This window comes from Pimephales promelas, chromosome 21, assembly GCF_988280905.1.
Source record: "Pimephales promelas chromosome 21, fPimPro1.hap1.1, whole genome shotgun sequence".
In the NCBI taxonomy this organism is placed as follows: Eukaryota; Metazoa; Chordata; class Actinopteri; order Cypriniformes; family Leuciscidae; genus Pimephales; species Pimephales promelas.
The window spans coordinates 22,634,621-22,654,052 of NC_142789.1; the positions used below are offsets into that span (position 1 = coordinate 22,634,621).

The 19,432-nt window shown below is 40.6% G+C and overlaps 2 protein-coding genes across 8 annotated transcripts in view; one reads left to right on the forward strand and one right to left on the reverse strand.

The window, feature by feature from the left end:
* The window catches only part of arhgef10la (Rho guanine nucleotide exchange factor 10 like a), a 110,910-nt gene that overhangs the window by 79,470 nt on the left and 12,008 nt on the right, over positions 1-19,432 (reverse strand). For 3 of the 7 annotated variants that reach the window (XM_089125165.1, XM_089125164.1, XM_089125166.1), the window contains exons 5-11: positions 10,421-10,578; positions 7,368-7,457; positions 6,676-6,803; positions 4,905-4,988; positions 3,448-3,556; positions 2,525-2,628; positions 2,167-2,244 (exon numbers count right to left, since the gene is read on the reverse strand). In XM_089125165.1, the coding sequence (XP_088981291.1) occupies positions 2,167-2,244; positions 2,525-2,628; positions 3,448-3,556; positions 4,905-4,988; positions 6,676-6,803; positions 7,368-7,457; positions 10,421-10,578 (751 nt within the window). Of the gene's footprint in view, positions 1-2,166; positions 2,245-2,524; positions 2,629-3,447; positions 3,557-4,904; positions 4,989-6,516; positions 6,545-6,675; positions 6,804-7,367; positions 7,458-10,420; positions 10,579-11,606; positions 11,736-19,432 lie in introns of those variants that run through there. The other 4 variants (XM_039674126.2, XM_089125167.1, XM_089125168.1 and 1 more) reach the window with 4 other exon arrangements.
* Positions 12,946-19,412, forward strand: LOC148970466 (uncharacterized). Its single transcript, XM_089125163.1, has 3 exons — positions 12,946-13,057; positions 13,134-13,180; positions 13,263-19,412. The coding sequence occupies exons 1-3, from the start codon at positions 13,044-13,046 to the stop codon at positions 19,148-19,150; spliced, it is 5,949 nt and encodes a 1,982-aa protein (XP_088981289.1). The 5' UTR covers positions 12,946-13,043; the 3' UTR covers positions 19,151-19,412.

The window sequence follows — 19,432 nt, forward strand, 5'->3', positions numbered from 1 at the left end:
CTTTGCTTTCATTTTTTCAATGATTTATCAGTGACAGAAATTAACTTTCCCATAAAGGCCAATATTTTCCCCCTTAAATTGAATTGCTTGTTAAATGCATTATCTTAGAGGTGGCATAAATGCATTTATACTGCAATTACAACTGCATAAAACCTATTATGAGATTAACGTTTTAAATAACTTGCTTCATATTTCATAAGATCTAAAATGACAAAGTTGAAAACACAACAAAGGTTTACAGTACATACAGTAGGTGGGTAAAAGTTAACAAAATTTTAATTTTGGGGGGTGAACTACCTAATTCTTCCATTGATATTGGCTTTGACTGTACCCACATTAAAATTTCAAATTCAACCTGTGCTGTGCTAAATGTCTGATAGGTTTGATTTCCTTAAATTGCAAAACAAGCTAGTGATGTCTCTAGATAAACCGAGACTTAATCTTTAAAAGCAAAGACACTTTGCTAGTTAGACTGTGGACACAATAGATTTTTCATGGCTGCTTACTTTCCTATCTTGGAGTCTCCAGCGCTAATGAATTATCGACAAAGAGAAATAAGACAAAGGATGAGGCAATGGGACTATTTCTTTTTCTAAAGATGTGTCTGACCGCACACAACAGCCGTACTAAACTTAATTATGTAGACCCCCATCCCCCTGCTTTTGGGAAACTTTACCTGTTCTAACCACCCTAGACCATGCTATAAAGACAGCAGGAATTGTAAAGTACACCTGACAGAGATTTGATTTGACAACAAAGCTTGGAGATAGATCCTGAATGACTAGATTTCATAGAGCGTAAAGCTGTCATTGATCTGTGATTAAATTTTATATTCTGCCTGTGCCTTCAAAGGAGTGTGATAACAAAAGCTTTTCTCTCCTCCACTAGCTGAGATCAGTATTGTGTGTAATGAAACTCCATACTATGACGAAACCCACCAGACCTGCATGCTTCCACTTAAAGGATTGTGAATGTGAACACAAATTCAGTATTAAAGACAATGTATAGTGTTATCTTTTGTTTAAAGGCTTTGAATAGCTGGACTTTCACATTAAAGGAGTAGTTCACTTTTAAAAAAAAATTTGCTGATAATTTACTCACCCCCGTGTCATCCAAGATGTCCATCTCTTTCTTTCTTTAGTCGAAAATAAATTAAGGTTTTTGATAAAAACATTTCCATTTTTCTCCATGTAATGAACTTCAATGGCAACCAAACGGTTTAAGGTCCAAAAGACAGTTTCAGTGCAAACTGCAAACTGTTCAAAGGGCTTTAAACGATTCCAGACGATGAATAAGGGTCTTATCTTGCGAAAAGATCGCTCATTTAATATAAAATAACAAAGTTTAAGTTTTATAAGCTCGAATGGTTGCATTGCTCTGTTCTGTGATGCGCGTTCGTGACTCTCCTGTTCAAACTCGTTCATCAAAACGAATGAATCTTTTTTCAAGTCATTTGGTTCATTCAATGAACGAAACGAACAAATTGACTCGGATAAAAATTAAACTTTGTTATTTATTTTTAAAATGAGCACTCATTTCGCTTGATAAGACCCTTATTCATCGTCTGGAATTGTTTTTGCAGTTTGTACTGAAAGTGTCTTTTGGACCTTGAACCGTGTGGTTCCCATTGAAGTCCATTATATGGAGAAAAATATTTTCTTCAATTTATTTTCGACTGAAGAAAGAAAGACGTGGACATCTTGGATGACATGGGGGTGAGTAAATTATCAGCAAAAGTTTTTTAAAAGTGAACTACTCCTTTAAGATGGAGCCTTGACATTATTTGTAAACCCTTCCAAGACTTTTGTTATGCAATCATAAGAGTTATTTAACCAAGATAAAAGTAGCAACATATAATGATTTAATGTATGCTAAACAAGCATTTTTGAGCACTTAACATGGCAATAATATTTAGCATTTTAACTACTTTTTCTGAATTTATTTGACGTATCAAAAAGCACTGAGTTTCAGTTTGATCTTAGTACGCTGAAAATAAAAAGACACCCAAGACTTACCAAAGTTCTCAAAACTTTCTGTTATGTGAAAACATTTCCTCACTCTACTGAATCTATCAAAAGTGTAACTTTTTTTTCTTTTTTTTTACACCAACACAGCTGTTCTTGGAACAGATGCAATGGCATGTGAAATTGAAATCATCCATTTTACCTGTATGATCCGTTTAAGAGAGTCCAGGTAGCTCCTCTCACTCTGCACAATGGAGCTCAAAATGTGGCGTCGGACAATCTGTGGATGAGATGAAAAGCAATAAGTAGGACATCACACCAGAATCATCAAAATATTATTATTACCCCAGAAAAATGAGCTACTGTCAACTCAAATTACTGTCATGTGCAGTTTCAAGAAACAAAACATGTCATAATAATAAATTATTTTGCTGATGAATACTAGTGGGTGATATGACCAAAATCTTATATCACGTTCCTAATAATCCTTTAGGTGAGTTTATACTATGTACACACTCAATTTAAAATATTTTTATAGAAATAAATACATATACATGCACCTGTTGGCTGCTAAGCCCATCTGGCATTGGTCCCAGTTGCGCAGGTGGGTGTTTTGCCTCAGATACCATTACATCCAGATACCCTGTATCATCCTCAGTGTCATCTGTCAAGATACACACACAAAAGGAAAAAAAAAAAAAATCAAACATAATATATATCCCTGCAAAGCGAAGAATACAAATTCACCTATGGTTTCAACTCAAGAGATGCTCAAACAGAAAAAAAAGAACATTCAAACTTAGTAAGGAGCTAAGCAAGCATTCTTTCACTCGACGGTTACAAAAGAAAACCATCCTGCATATAAATTCCCACCTTTTCCCAAGGCTTAAAAGTTTTTTCAGGCTCTGTACAAAATAAAATAAAGTACAACAGAACCTCCAAATCAAATGTTTGGCACTACACGCAGTGTGGGATGTCGTTTAAAGTGGTGTTTCAATCGGCATCACACCAGTCTCCACTTCCAAATAGTAATTTTCACATTGTGCAGTAAGGCATTATGTGGACCAATCCCAGCCAATTTTCCTGTGCATCAAATGCCCTCATCAACTCATATACGCCTATCATTTTATATGAAAGACCCAGTCTGATTTATAATACTTTCCTGCTTCATGACAAATATTTCACATCATCGACGTGTTTTTCAGGCTCTACCTCCCGGAGTCAATTCTCTACTTAAAAGCAGAATATACGAAAGCATTCCATCAACCGTTTCTATCGCATCTGACTCTGTGGCTGTCAGATCATATGCCATCTCTAAAGAGGTCTAACTTACTTCAATGAACAGACCTGTTTCTTTGAGGGAGAAAAAAAATGCATTATAAACGTATAATTGCCTCTTTCCTGAGTGGGATTCTATCAAAGGAAAAGTGGACAGGATGATTGCTTGAAAGAAGATAAATTCTCAAAAACATTCTTAGATTACCTGAGTGGTCCTTTTTATGTAGGAATGAAACTCTCCTCATCACAGCGATTTTGGTCTTCTCCAGGCCATCTTTCGTTCCGCTACGTGCCGCCCGCATCAGCTGATGAACCTGCGAAGGGACCAGAGGGGAACAATCAGGCTGGACGTTGTACACCCTTATAGAAAAAGGTTGACCATCTCAAGCCCTCGAGCGTAAACAGCCATGCTTGGGTTTGCCTGCCATTTGTGAGGCACCAGTTCAGTGCAGCATGGCGGCAGTTGGGTGTGTGCTTAAGGGTCTGCTTAAATGGCCACAAGCCACAAGATCCTAAGTGTGTGAGAGAACATCAAGCTACAGAGATATTTTTAAATTAGAAAAAAAGGAGGCAGCCCATCTTCGAAAGCAGGTCATTAATGGAGAGCATATGGAAATGTTTTGCTTAAAACACATGCAAGCTGTTTACAGCACAAGTGTGTCCATATCAAATTAGAGATTAGGCAAGCGGAATCAAAATGTTTTATAGTGGAAGCAATTTGAATGGTTTGTTTACAACAGAATAAAAGAAAGTGAGAATTATACAGAGAAGGATTTTAACGCAAAATTGAAAGGCAGAGGGTTCCAAATTGACCATAAGTTCCTTGGAAAGTGGACATGTGATAGATATGGGACTGTTACACGCAAGTAGAAACACAATACTGTTCAAAAGTTTGGGGTTAGTAGATTTTTCTGCTAACACATGCACACCAAGGCTGCATTTTTTTGATCAAAAATAAAGTAAAAGTAGTAGAATTGTGGAATATTATTGCAATTTAAAATATATCATTTTCTATTTAAATATTTTTTTAAATATAATTTATTCCTGTGGTAATCGGACTTTGATTTGGCCCGATTTTACTCGAAATTACGTCACACTAGTTCACTCTTCACTTGAAGTATATCGGGCCTTGATGAATGTGGCTTGTTTCCATCATTTAATAAAAATTAAAAAAGGTAATTGCTACTTTTTATCTCACTTATATAGTATATATATATATATATTACAGTATATATATATATTGTAAATCAATCTATTATTTGTTATTGTATATTTCAATAGTAAAATATATTCTATTACCAAAAAATTTATGTAAAAAAAAAAAAAAATTACAATATAGACAACACCTATTATCTGCAGTCCATGACTTCAATTCATATGACAAAACTCTGATTTAAAAAACTGATAAAAAAAGAGACAGGGACAGACAACTTTAGACTTATTCTACTGAAAAAAAGAGACTATAGCCTATATCTATGCTTTTGATATGTTGGTTAGCAATAACAGACCAGCATGTAAATTCAAACTAGTCTTTTTAGCAGAGAAAAGTGAGAAAGAGAATATGTAATCTTGAACGCAGGTGACTGTGATCGCCTCTATTGACAGCTCTGAGCTGGTACACCCCCATGGAGCCCATTCTTTCCCATACGTGCTTGAGTGTACCTGATGTCTGCCCCCCAGTCTCATGGCTAGCTCCTGTTTGGTCCTGGTGTAACGTTCTCTCAGACGTCGCACATCGGGGGAGAGCTACGGATATCGTCACGGCAACAACACAGGCCATGGGTGAGAGCGCAATAACATGGCAACATGGGGAAGAGGAAGGAACGAAGGGGTAAGCATAAAGGTGAGGGAGACTAAGGGATGAAGGCAAAGCAAAATCAGGATCAACCACAAAAGCATATGCAAGAGAAATTACTAGCAAAATGGGTGTGGCTTAAATCTTAAATCAAAGTAGCATGAGATGGACAGAGCAGAGGAAGATACAATTATGACAGCATGTAAACCCTCGCAAATGTGAATCTCAGACAAACACCTCCTTGTCCAAACGAGAGGTAGGAAGTCATCTCGTCCTAATCAAATGTTTGTGAAACATCCAGTCAAATAAGATGTCTTCGTCTGATCTGTTTTCCAAGGATGCATCTATGATGACTTCACTGCTTCTGATATTCCTGAATCCTTTGAGTGCAGTTTCACAATTAGTGGAAAGAATTAATATTGTGTCTGATGGAGCATGCAAAAAAATTCAGAAGAATATAAAAAAAATTAAATAAGTTTAACCATTCAAAAGTTTGCGGTTGGTAACTTTTTTTTGTAGTGTAATATTTTGTGTGCCAAGGAAACAAGGCAATAAAATTAAATATGATATATATATATATATATATATATATATAATTTAAAATATTATATATTTAATACTATTTTCTGTTTTAATATATTTTCAAATGTAATTTATTCATGTGAGTATTTGTTAGTATTTGTTTATAGTATTTGTTTAAAAAATACATTGCAATGTAAAAGTATACTGTTACTTTTGATCAATTGCATTTAATCAATTGATTTAATGCATCCTTGCAAAATAAAAACATTTTATTCAAAAAGAAAACATTTTAAAATATATTATATATTCATAAATATTTTATAACTTTTTCAACAGAGAAATAGGCATTGCATTTTGTGTTATTATTTTTTTCCTGACATAATCGCAAAGACTCATTCCCAATTACCCCATGCTGTTGTGAAGTCAGTTGTTGCATTGTTTGTCCTTTTGAGTTAGTTTTATTCTTAACAAGCCCACTATAAAAACTTTTGACACCTTTCGAAAGAAAGCCATTCCATTCCAATTATACAAGCACTGGAAAAAAAAGCAGGGAGAATAACTGGTTAAACTGAGCTCAAATCACTGTGGTATTAGACTCAGCAATTTAATTCTTGCATATCGCAAGTCGTCTGGCAGCAGGAATCTTATGGAGCCTAATTCAGCAAAGGTAAAGGTGAGTCTGGCCATGGGAAATTGGTTTCTGAGGGACTGCCACCTGGGCAAAGTGTTTTCCATACCGGTGTGACCTCATGAACGTGTAAGGGCAGATAACACAGTGCACACAGAATTCAAATTTGCAGAAATATAGAGCAGTGTAAAAGTGTGTCAGTCACGCTCCTGCGTTAGTATCGATTGGGCAAGTGCTGGCCAACACTGCACTCTTGTGGTGGCAAAGCAAACCATCACCATCAAAGCATCACAAGAACCTGCATCTCAAATAAATGATGAAACACATACCAATCATTCAGCCTGCAACCTTGGGGGGGGGGTTACATCTTTTTAAGGACCTCTGTGGTTTATCATTATGAGGAATGTGGAAATGTGTCTGAAAATAAATCAGATGTTTGGAAGGCTGTAATTATTGCAGTTTTGGGGAATCTATTAACACACACGCACCTTGCTACGGGTCGGCGCCCTCTCAGAGTCGGACTGCTCATCATAGCTTTCAAACTCACTTGAGCTCCAGCCATTTTTGGGCCCTTGCAAGCCCTCCTCTTTCTGAACATCCTCATAGATCAAGTCAGCTGACACAAAAAGCAATGCAGGTTTAAGTACAGTCCTGTTAATACTGTAGGTCTTCTGACAAAATCACACATATGCTAGAAGGGTGTTTCTTCAACTATGGGCACTTTTGGTCCATGTGAACTGTAAAATAGTTTTTTAACCTTATAGCAAATGTAATTTCCACCATATCTCAAATTATTATACATTACATTTTTTTTTTCTCCAAATATCTCATTTTATTTCAAGTATATATATATACTGGTGAACACGTTCACTAACAGTTATTAGGGGCAAAATTTTAGATTTTGATGGAAATACTGACATCTGTTGGTCGTAATGGTTTATCATCATTTGTAGATGCAAATTTTATGCTAAATTTTCATATTTTAAGACCGTTTGTAAGGATCTGAAAGAGTAAAACTATAAAATGTATTTGAACAGTAGAAAGATACATTATAAAATAATGTAAAAATTATAGTAAAAAGATTGCAAAAGTTGGAAGTTGAAGAAACACCAAGATACGCACAACATTACAACACTGGAACTGAGAGATCTGTATGCTGAGACACAAAAACATGACTGACCTTCTCCTGAGGACAAATCTTCACAGGGTACATCATCATAAATCACCTCCGGACCAGCCGTCTGGTGTTCAGACTCAGCAGAGGCATCACCTACAAAAAAAAAAGAAAAAAAGAAAGAAAATCAAGCAATAGTCAGTGATGTAGCTATATCAGAGTGAAACAGGACTTGATTTTGTCCATCAGGTATTTATTTAATGGTTGTTGTTTGCTATTACGGTCATCTCATGTGATTGACAGGTTGTCCCGCCCAGTAAACATCATTAGAGATTACTAGGGCACTTGAATTGAATTAAATAATAATAATAATAATAATGTGCACAGATAAAACCTTTTTAATAAATAATGCAATACTCCATAAAAAAAGGGGTCAATTTTGATTCCATAATGACTTTAAGAAAATGGAAGCTTGTGAGTCTATGAGAGGATTTGTTTGTGTGTTTTTGCATATGCTTGCAAATTTTTATGGACACTCCCCTGACAAAGAATACAGAACAGAGCATCAAAAACAAAAGGTTATAAGCATTTGATGATCTAAGAGTTGCTTTCCACACGTCACACTCACAGTGTTGTTAAGCAACAATTCTCATGTGATTAGGCCTATTCTTATGAGTTTTATGCAATTTTTGTGCTACTTCTGTGATTCGGCTTTACACTGTATTCCCAAACTGTAGCACTCCAGTCAACGGTTGTGGTTGCACATGCAATGTTCTTTAACAGAAATAGTGATACGTTGAACACACTGTTCTGATGACGCAAGAGTTGCAACTATGGCAGCTGAGAAGGCCATTCATTGTGTTCTTTGTGAAGAATTTTCTGAGCCTGATGAAGTCGGTATAAATATGCGTTTAATACTACAAAATATCCCAGATGTTACAATTACTGCACTTGCAGCCCAGAACACAATAGAACATCCCAATCGAGTGAAGGGTGAAGCACTCATCTTACCTAATTCAACCAAAACACTTCTATTTAGCCTCTGACTTTATTTGTTGTTCATACTGTTTAAATACCCTAGTATTTTCTTTCTCATTTTTAGGAAAAGCACTAAATTACAATTGTTTATTTCTATACCAAATGTCACATGCAATGAATATATATATATATATATATATATATATATATATATATATATATATATCATATAAATATATACATCATATCATATATACCCCTGCTGTTGGGACGAAAGGCACAACATGATAAATATAGCTGGTTGACTTCAGATGGTAGCCTAAAGGCCTATTAAGTTGGGTATCCACTTCAGAAATAGGCTAGTCATCAAATTTATAATTAAACCATTAGGCTATATTAAAAAATAATAATTAATTAGATCATATAATAAAAATGTCATAGCCTATGGCTATTTGTTACTGTAAAGCTATAATAATTTATCATGGGATCTCATTTCAGAATCTTTACTTATAATTTATTTTCTTTTAAAATAAACATTTTAATGACAGTATATTTATTGGACAAAAAAAGTTTTTTTATTTATCAAAATAAACTTAAAATAGCACAAACTTTGCTAAAGTGATTGTTTTGAACAACTTTAACTTAGACATTATTAAAAACATATTATTTAAGCTGAAGTATATCAATAAGCTGTGCCTTTTGCTCCATGCTGGTGAGCGCTTTTACCCTGTGTGCAAGGTAAAAAGGTCCAAACAAACAATCCACCTTTATGATTTTACCCTTATTAATTGTTTTCACACACAAAATTCTCCATCCATGTTCAATAGAAACTTTTTTTTCTGCAACCAACCTGTGGCAGATGTTGGTGAGCCTGGGTCAGGTCAGTTTTGAGTTTTTATTTTTTAAAAAAAATTTTTGGAATTTGTTTACAGTCAAGAATACACAACAACATTATTTTGGTTTAATAAACTTTATTTAAACTTTCGTTTGGAGTTAAGTGCGCACACTCTTTAACGTTTGGTTTAAGTTTATTCTTACCGTTCTTTTTGTTTGTTTGTTTGTTTGTTTGTTACGTCTGAGTCCCGTGAGCTGGTGCACCATCAAAAGGGGTTCAAGTGGAAACATCGGGCGTGTATATATATGGTTCCGGTGATTGGGCCACAACCATTCCGGTTTCTGCTCCGGGGGAACTCCAAGGACTATTTTGCTTGCTTTTCTTTTGTTTGTTTATAAGAAGTACATTTATTAAGTGAAGTCGTTTATTAGTATTATTTGAGGTGTTTGTTTATGTATATTGGGTGTTTTCATAAGCGTTTATTGTGTGTAATGGCCATTATATGTCTCTGTATTCCCTATTATGTGTTAATTGGTGCTGGCCACCAAGGTATACATTTTTTTTCTTAATTGAATTTTCAAAATCACAGAGTTTGATATCAAGTTCTTGACATTTCTTTTAAACATTTTCTGATAAGTATAACATCTGATAAGTAAAACATTAAAACATGAGACGACAATGATTTGGAAAAAGAAGAAAAAGAGAAAAAAACACGGAAAAAAATAAAGATAGAGGGCATCACAGACATATATTAAATTCTTTTAACAGGGATACAGATCTTTGGGCTTTTCGATTTTTAAAAAAATGTACAGACTCAAAATACATTTTAAAGACTGTTTTGTTGGGTTTTGAGTTACTCCACTTAGATGAATATGAAATTTTCCTAATAATAGAAACAAATCGATAACATACATTTTTCTTATAGGAAACTCAAAATCATTTGTATGAAGTAAGACAGAAGAACCAAGGTACACATTTGTTAATTGTTTCTGTATGTGAGTGAGTATTCTGTGAGAGAACAGGTTTTGAAGTGACCCATCGTTATTGTATGTTTTTTTTTTTTTTTTTTTTGTTATGTTTGGTTTACCGCCATTGCGTTAGCATTGGCTTTACATTTGTAACACCATCCTGTGGCAATAAACCCCTAAACGTTTGCAGTATCCTGCTGCCTCCGTGTTCTTTTATCCTTTACTGGTCACATATCACACAACCATATGGGAGTAGTGAAAAGCACATATTTCAAGGTACATTGTTTCCCTATTTTATATAAACGCTAGCTGTAATACATTTGATTTTTGTCTCTTACCTTCGGCATTTTGTGCTGGGCTGTGTCTGCTATCCTCTTTTTCTGTGTTAGTTTTAATAGAGCATGTTTCCCTCTCGGTCTTCTTCACCGCAGTGCAAGTCTGGTCTTCCTCTTCATTTAAGTTCTCTGGTGCAGCAGAGTCTGTGAAAGCTTGATCTCTGGAACATTCCCCAAAAATAGAGCCATATTATTGCTGACCTCTCAAGGGTATAAGATCACTGATACTGATCAGCTGAGATCAGCTCAAGCCTCAGACTGGGTGGTGGGTGGTAGGAGAAGGGAAAGTGTTCAGATGCCATCAGCCTCATAAAGTCAGTATTACAAAAGGCACTTTTTTCCTGTTATGAGTGCTACAGTGTTTTGTGTAGAGTGAAAATGGAAATGTGGTAGTATACTTATTCAAAGTGTAAGTAGAGAGTAGGAAAACCAGTGCAAAATGAGTTATTTTATATAGAATTTGATTCAATTTAAATAAATGTTTGTTATTTCAAGCTAGTATTGCAGGCCAGTCAACTCAGCGTTGCCAGCTTCATTGAACTACTACAATAAACTCATATTTATCTGAGCTGTGCTACATGAAAAAGGACATATATATTATTCATAAGGTTTACCATAATAGGAAAGAATATGATGAAAAATGTGTTCATGGAAAAATGCTTTGATGCTTCAAAATGTTACAGTGCCTTGGTCATTGAAATGTATTTCAGTATTCAAGCATTTTTCAAGCTTTTATTAGTGCTTTTAAAGGGATACTCCACCGTTTTTACATATTAAACTTTGTCATTCCGTTAACTAAGACGAGTTGATACCTCTGTCATCTCAGTGCGTGCACTCAATCGCTCTGACGCGCGAGACACTTTGATAGCACTTAACTAGCCCAGTTCATTCAATATGGACCAAGCAGAGAAGCGACCAAGCACCTCCACGTTTTCCCTATTTAAATACAGTTACTCGAGCAGTGTAACTCGACCTAGGACACTGACACAAATTAAAACGTTGCGATTTTCTAAGCGTGTAAAGTGGATAACTATATTGTATGCCTTGGGAGCCCTGATATATGTGTGAAATATGATTTATTTAAACTGCAAAGGTAAAGCATAAAATTATTGTGACCAATGAGAAGGGGTCGGAGAATTTTTACTTGCATCAGGTTTCTCAATAAGAAAGACTTGCGCATAGGATATACCTGTGCATCCTCGCTCATAGCTCCTCTGGAAGCTTCCTCACTCCTCGTTCCTCGCCTTCTCTGTGGTGCAATTAGAGAATTAAGATATCCTTCAAGATGGCTGAATTCGATTGGTTTCCGGGTCACGGGCTGGAGGACGGAGGAGCGAGGAAACGAGGAAGCATCAATTTGAGTATTGAGAAGCACTCGGTGTGTTTACATGTTTGGCTATACTTGTGACTCATGGTCACATTCACATCACCAATAATGAACCTTTTGCATTTGAACAATTTCCTTTATAGAGTCACTCTAATGCCCAAATGGAGCCATGCACACAACTATGACAATTTTTGGCCCTTTACTGCATTGCACAACCTGTAGGTTTTTTTTTTGGGGTTATTCATCAGTCCACTGTAACACTTATTGCAAACATTGCCATGATTACATAACTTTTATTTTTTACAAGACTTTTATTCAACAGCATAGCTACTTCAAGCTGGTAACTGCAGTGTTAAGGCCGTTGAAAAGGTGTCTGACTAATTCAACAATTATCGAGCACTGATAATATATTGGTATTCATTTTAACACTGAAGTGCTGGCAGAAGCATGATGGCACCTCTCAGAAAGGTGTTTTCATAACACAATAATGCACATTTGATAAATTGAGGATTCTAAAATGTTCATATTTGAATGTTTTCCACACATTGCATACCTTGCATTGCATACTTTAAGACCCTTTTCTCCATGTTCTGCTTTTTCTAGTTTCAAATTTCTCATTATAGGGGTTTCTCTCACAAACTCCGAATATCAAACGCACAGTCTGATCAAACAGCATCAATGCTTTAAAATGTCTGTACACCATGAGTAATTTTATGAAAGGATTTTATGAAAGGTGATTTGTGGTTTTCTATTCACAATTTCTTTTGTAAATCAATTTTGATCCACTGGATAATTTTTGGTTAAATTCTGATTTTTGTTTATTTATTTTTTTTCAGTGTATTCACACAAGAATAAAATACTGAATGGAATACAAACTGATCAAATGCTGAAATAGCAGCAGCACATCTATGTTAACAGTGCTGACACACCCCACCATGGAAAAGGCTATTGATTGTTCAAACCTGCAGCAGTATTGACAACTTCATGGTGGAAACATCCATTCAGCAGACAATAACAGAGAATAAGCTTAAGAGGGTCTCCCTAATGGCACCAAACAAATATCACTTACCATAATGTGAAAATGCTGACACCTGAAACTAATAACGATCTATTAGATGTTCCTGCAACTACTGATTGGTCTTAGACAACAAACTATTACACTGTGATTGGTGAGTCAGGAACTATAAAAAAAACAATTTAAGAAGAATTCCTTTTTAGTTGATTAAAAGCTTTTCTTCTTTTTGTAGTTGGTGGGTTGAAAGCAGTTGATGGTTTTGGCTGGATAGGCGTGATACCACTATGCAAATATTAAAGTAAGTTGTTTTGATTTACTAAATCTGTTTGTTAGTTCCTTTTTCTACCAGTCACTAAAATATATTTTTGTTTCAGATTTTCTTTGGCCATCTTAAGCCTTTTTCATGGCAGTTTTGTGATTGGTAAGTTTATCCAGTTGAATTAAGCAAGTTAATTGTCAGTCCTATTTTAATGATGCCTTTTGTCTTTTTATTGTTTTTTTAGTTTATGGATCTAGCTCTAGAACCAATGTAGGCCATCCTGGATTTTATAGCCCTGAAGCAGATGTTAAGCTACAAAGTTTCTACAGCTGGTATAACCCAAATATTGTAGGACAAATCAGGCCCCTGCGTTTCAAGAACCTTTATAGTACTGCAGTTAAGGGAGGACATGGGACTGGAAGTCATAGTTCTTGGATTGGCTCTTCAGGTAGTCCAGTGACCAGTGGAAAACCTGATTCTGACGATAGAAGCCAGAGTCTGGGATCTCAATTTGCTTCCGCTGTAAGTGGGCGTCTTGTTAATGGCTCTATGGGTAGTGCAGTGAGTATGGGGATGATGCCATTGCAGCAAAGCAATGATTCTGTTCCCAAGCCAGTACAGGTAGTTTCCCAAATTCCACTGCAAACCAGCAATGAGCGAATGGCAAAGCCCATCATTCAACAGCTAGTGCAGGCTATCTCCCAGCCCAGTGTCCATCACTCAGGACAAGCCAGCTACCAGTCTGTGGACCAGCCCAGTGTCCAACAACCAGCACAAGTCAACTGCCAGAGTGTGGCCCAGCCTAGTGTCCAACAACCAACACAATCTGGTTACCAGTTTGGGACCTTCTTCAAGCCCAAAAAAGGTAGATTTCAATTTGGCTCCATGGTCTTTCCTGATACCAGGCCACTCCAGAAACCTAGTTTTAGCTCTGTAGTTCAGTCGAATAACCAACAAGCAAGCTATCAGCCTGTAAGCCAGCCCAATGGACCACAACCAGAACTAGTGAGCCAGCCCAGTGGACCAGAACAAATGAGCCAACCCAGTGGGCCGCAGACAGAGCAAGCCAGCTACCAGCCTGGGAGCCATCCCAGTGGGCAACAACCAGAACAAGCAAGCTACGAGCCTGTGAGACAGCCCAGTGGACCACAACCTGAACAAGCAAGCTATCTATCTGGAGCTCTGCCCAGTGGCTTAACTCTCAAGCCCCAAAAAGGTAGATTTCGATTTGCCTCCCTGGCCGCTTCTCATACCAGGCCACTCCAGAAACCTAGTTTTAGCTCTGTAGTTCAGTCCAATAATCAAGCAAACTATCAGCCTATGAGCTGGCCCAGTAGGCAACAACCAGAACAAGGCAGCTACCAGCCTGTGACCAAGCCCAGTGAGTCTGTACAAGCAAGCTATCAGCCCAGTGGGCCACAAGAACAAACCAGCAACAAGCCTGTAGACCAGATCAGTGGGCTGCAACCAGAACAAGCCAGCTACCAGTCTGTGGCCCAGCCAAGTGTCCAACAAACTGCACAGACCAGCTACCCATCTGTGGGTCAGCCCAGTGGGCCACAAACCGAACAAGCTAGTTCCCAGCCCAGTGGTCTCCAACCAGTACAAGCCACCTACCAGTCTGGAACTCAGCCCAGTGGATTGACCCTCTTCAAGCCCCCCCAAAATGCGTTTCAATTTGGCTCCCTTGTTTTTTCTGGTACCAGGCCACTACTGAAACCAAGTTTTAGCTCTGTAGTTCAGTCCAATAACCAACAAGCTAGCTATCAACCTGTGAGCCAGCCCAATGTGCCAGAACTAGTGAGCCAGCCCAGTGGACCAGAACAAATGAGCCAACCCAGTGGGCCGCAGACAGAACAAGCCAGCTACCAGCCTGGGGGCCATCCCAGTGGGCAACAACCAGAACAAGCAAGCAACAAGCCTGTGAGAGAGCCCAGTGGGTCACAACCTGAACAAGCCAGCTATCTATCTGGAGCTCAGCCCAGTGGCTTAACTCTCAAGCCCCAGAAAGGTAGATTTCAATTTGGCTCCCTGGCCGCTTCTCATACCAGGCCACTCCAGAAACCTAGTTTTAGCTCTGTAGTTCAGTCCAATAACCAACAAGCAAACTATCAGCCTCTGAGCCAGCTCAATGGGCCACAACCAGAACTAGTTAACCAGCCCAGTGGACCAGAACAAATGAGCCAACCCAGTGGGCCGCAGACAGAACAAGCCAGCTACCAGCCTGGGAGCCATCCCAGTGGGCAACAACCAGAACAAGCAAGCTACAAGCCTGTGAGACAGCCCAGTGGGCCACAACCTGAACAAGCCAGCTATCTCTCTGGAGCTCAGCCCATTGGCTTAACTCTCAAGCCCCAAAAAGGTAGATTTCAATTTGGCTCCCTGGCCGCTTCTGATACCAGGCCACTCCAGAAACCTAGTTTTAGTTCTGTAGGTCAGCCCAATAACCAACAACCCAGCTACGAGCCTATGAGCTGGCCCAGTAGGCAACAACCAGAACAAGGCAGCTACCAGCCTGTGAGCAAGCCCAGTGAGTCTGTACAAGCAAGCTATCAGCCCAGTGGGCCACAAGAACAGACCAGCAACCAGCCTGTGGACCAGATCAGTGGGCTGCAACCAGAACAAGCCAGCTACCAGTCTGTGGCCCAGCCAAGTGTCCAACAACCTGCACAGACCAGCTACCCATCTGTGGATCAGCCCAGTGGGCCACAAACCGAACAAGCTAGTTTCCAGCCCAGTGGGCTCCCACCAGTCCAAGCCAGTTACCAGTCTGGAACTCAGCCCAGTGGATTGACCCTCTTCAAGCCCCCCAAAAATGCGTTTCAATTTGGCTCCCTGGTATTTTCCGGTACCAGGCCACTACTGAAACCAAGTTTTAGCTCTGTAGTTCAGTCCAATAACCAACAAGCAAGCTATCAGCCTGTGAGCCAGCCCAGTGGACCAGAACAAATGAGCCAACCCAGTGGGCCGCAGACAGAACAAGCCAGCTACCAGCCTGGGAGCCATCCCAGTGGACAACCAGAACAAGCAAGCTACAAGCCTGTGAGACAGCCCAGTGGGCCACAACCTGAACAAGCCAGCTATCTATCTGGAGCTCAGCCCAGTGGCTTAACTCTCAAGCCCCAAAAAGGTAGATTTCGATTTGGCTCCCTGGCCGCTTCTCATACCAGGCCACTCCAGAAACCTAGTTTTACTTCTGTAGGTCAGCCCAATAACCAACAAGCCAGCTACGAGCCTATGAGCTGGCCCAGTAGGCAACAACCAGAACAAGGCAGCTACCAGCCTGTGAGCAAGCCCAGTGAGTCTGTACAAGCCAGCTATCAGCCCAGTGGGCCACAAGAACAAACCAGAAACCAGCCTGTAGACCAGATCAGTGGGCTGCAACCAGAACAAGCCAGCTACCAGTCTGTGGCCCAGCCAAGTGTCCAACAAACTGCACAGACCAGCTACCCATCTGTGGGTCAGCCCAGCTGGCCACAAACCGAACAAGCTAGTTTCCAGCCCAGTGGGCTCCAACCAGTACAAGCCAGCTACCAGTCTGGAACTCAGCCCAGTGGATTGACCCTCTTCAAGCCCCCCAAAAATACGTTTCAATTTGGCTCCCTGGTATTTTCCGGTGCCAGGCCACTACTGAAACCAAGTTTTAGCTCTGTAGTTCAGTCCAATAACCAACAGGCAAGCTATCAGCCTGTGAGCCAGCCCAATGGGCCAGAACTAGTGAGCCAGCCCAGTGGACCAGAACAAATGAGCCAACCCAGTGGGCCGCAGACAGAACAAGCCAGCTACCAGCCTGGGAACCATCCCAGTGGGCAACAACCAGAACAAGCAAGCTACAAGCCTGTGAGACACCCCAGTGGGCCACAACCTGAACAAGCCAGCTATCTATCTGGAGCTCAGCCCAGCGGCTTAACTCTCAAGCGCCAAAAAGGTAGATTTCAATTTGGCTCCCTGGCCGCTTCTGGTACCAGGCCACTCCAGAAACCTAGTTTTGGCTATGTAGGTCAGCCCAGTAACCAACAAGCCAGCTACCAGCCTATGAGCCGGCCCAGTGGGCAACAAACAGAACAAGCCATCTACCAGCCTGTGAGCAAGACCAGTGTGTCAGGCCAAGCCAGCTACCAGCCCAGTGGGCCACAAGAACAAACCAGCTACCAGTCTGTGGCCCAGCCCAGTTTCCAACAACTTGCACAGACTAGCTACCCATCTTTGGGTCAGCCCAGTGGGCCACAAACTGAACAAGTTAGTTTCCAGCCCAGTGGGCTCCAACCAGTACAAACCATCTACCAGTCTGGAACTCAGCCCAGTGGATTGACCCTCTTCAAGCCCCCAAAAAATACATTTCAATTTGGCTCCCTGGTATTTTCCGGTACCAGGCCACTCCAGAAACCTAGTTTTAGCTCAGTAGTGCAGTCCAATAACCAACAAGCAAGCTACCAGCCTGTGAGACGGCTCAATGGGCCACAACCAGCACAAGTGAGCCAGCCCAGTGGACCAGAACAAGTGAGCCAACCCAGTGGGCCACAGACAGAACAAGCCAGCTACCAGCCCAGTGGGCCACAGACAGAACAAGCCAGCTACCAGCCTGTGAGTCCACCCAGTCAGCAACAACCAGAACAAACAAGCTACGAGCCTGTGACACGGCCCAGTGGGCCACAACCTGAACAAGCCAGCTATCCATCTGAAACTCAGCCCAGTGGCTTGACTCTCAAGCCCAAAAAAAGTAGATATCAATTTGGCTCTCTGGTCTTTTCTGGTACCAGGCCACTCCAGAAACCTAGTTTTAGCTCTGTAGTTCAGCCCAATAACCAACAAGCCAGCTACCAGCCTGTGGACCAGATCAGTGGGTTGCAACCAGAACAAGCCAGCTACCAGTCTGTAGCCCAGCCTAGTGTCCAACAACCTGCACAGACCAGCTACCCACCAGTGGGTCAGCCCAGTGAGCAACACCCAGAACAGGCCAGCTACCAGCCTGTGAGCCAGCCCAGTGAGCCAGAACAAGCCAGCTACCCATCTGTGAGCCAGCCCAGTGGGCTCCAACCAATACAAGCCAGCTACCAATTTGTGGCCCAGCCTATTGTCCAACAACCAGTACAAGCCAGCTACCAGTCTGTGAGCCAGCCCAGTGAGACAGAACAAGCCAGCTACCAGCCTGTGAGCCACCCCAGTGAGACAGAACAAGCCAGCCACCAGCCTGTGGACCAGATCAGTGGGCTGCAACCAGAACAAGCCAGCTACCAGTCCGTGGAACAGACCAATGAATTGAAACCAGTACAAACTAGCTTCCCATCTGTGAGCCAGCCCAGTGGGCCACAAACAGAAGAAGCTAGTTTCCAGCCCAGTGTGCCACAACCAGAACAAGCCAGCTACCCATCTGTGAGCCAGCCCGGTACAGAACAAGCTAGTTTCCAGCCTAGTGGGCTCCAACATTCACAAGCTGGCAAACAGTTTGTGGATCAGCCCAGTGTTCCACAGCCAGAACGATTCTGCTTCCAGCCTGCTGACGAACAACTAACTCAAGCTGGCGACCAGTCTTTGGGTCAGTCCAGTGGGCTGCCACCAGAACAAGCCAGCAACCAATCTGTGGCCCAGCCTGCTGACCAACAACCAGAACAAGCCAGCTACCATTCTGTTGTCCAGGAGAGTGGCCAAACTGTTTTAAAGCCAATGACATCTCAAGGGGGGCAACTTTTTCAGATTGGGTCCAAGCTTTATTCATGCCAACAGCTTGAATCACAGCCCAGTTACCAGCTTGCAGCCCAACCAGGACAGACTAGGTATCAACCTCAATCCAGACCTAGTTCTCCATACTTAACTCGACATACAGAGTCTGTTAAAAAGCCCAGTTACCTGGGCCCAGTGAAGCCTGGGGAGCCTACCTACAAGTCTATGGTGCCACCCATCAACCAATTTCCTCCCAGACCACTGCAGTCCACATTCCAGTCTGTTTTCAGACCACCTCAGCTGCCTGACCAGCCTAGCAACAGGGCCCTAGTGCATCCAAGCTTCTTGCCTCCTAAGCCTGGATCATCCAGTTATGATTTTGTATCTCAGCCCAGTGGTCAGCCTTTGAGGCATCTGCACCAGCATGTTTCAGAGCCTGGATTCCAGGCCTCTTCAATGCCTGGGCAATAGAGTTCCCAATCTGTATCTAGATCAAGTTCCCAAGCGCTGGAGCAGTCCAGCTGATTCTGCGTTGCAGTCAGTACAACCTGGACTTTAGTTTTCAGCACAGTGGAATTACCAGTCTGTCAAAGGTCAAAATGATCATGGATCTGCTCAACGTAGGTCACAGGTTCATGTTGTTGTAACAGTTGTCTATTTATTTTTATTTTTTTTACTTGTTTGCTGTTTCCTGTTTTTGGCTGATGTTTTAATAAATTAAAATATAAGCAAATGCTAGTTGTGTGTGGTTTT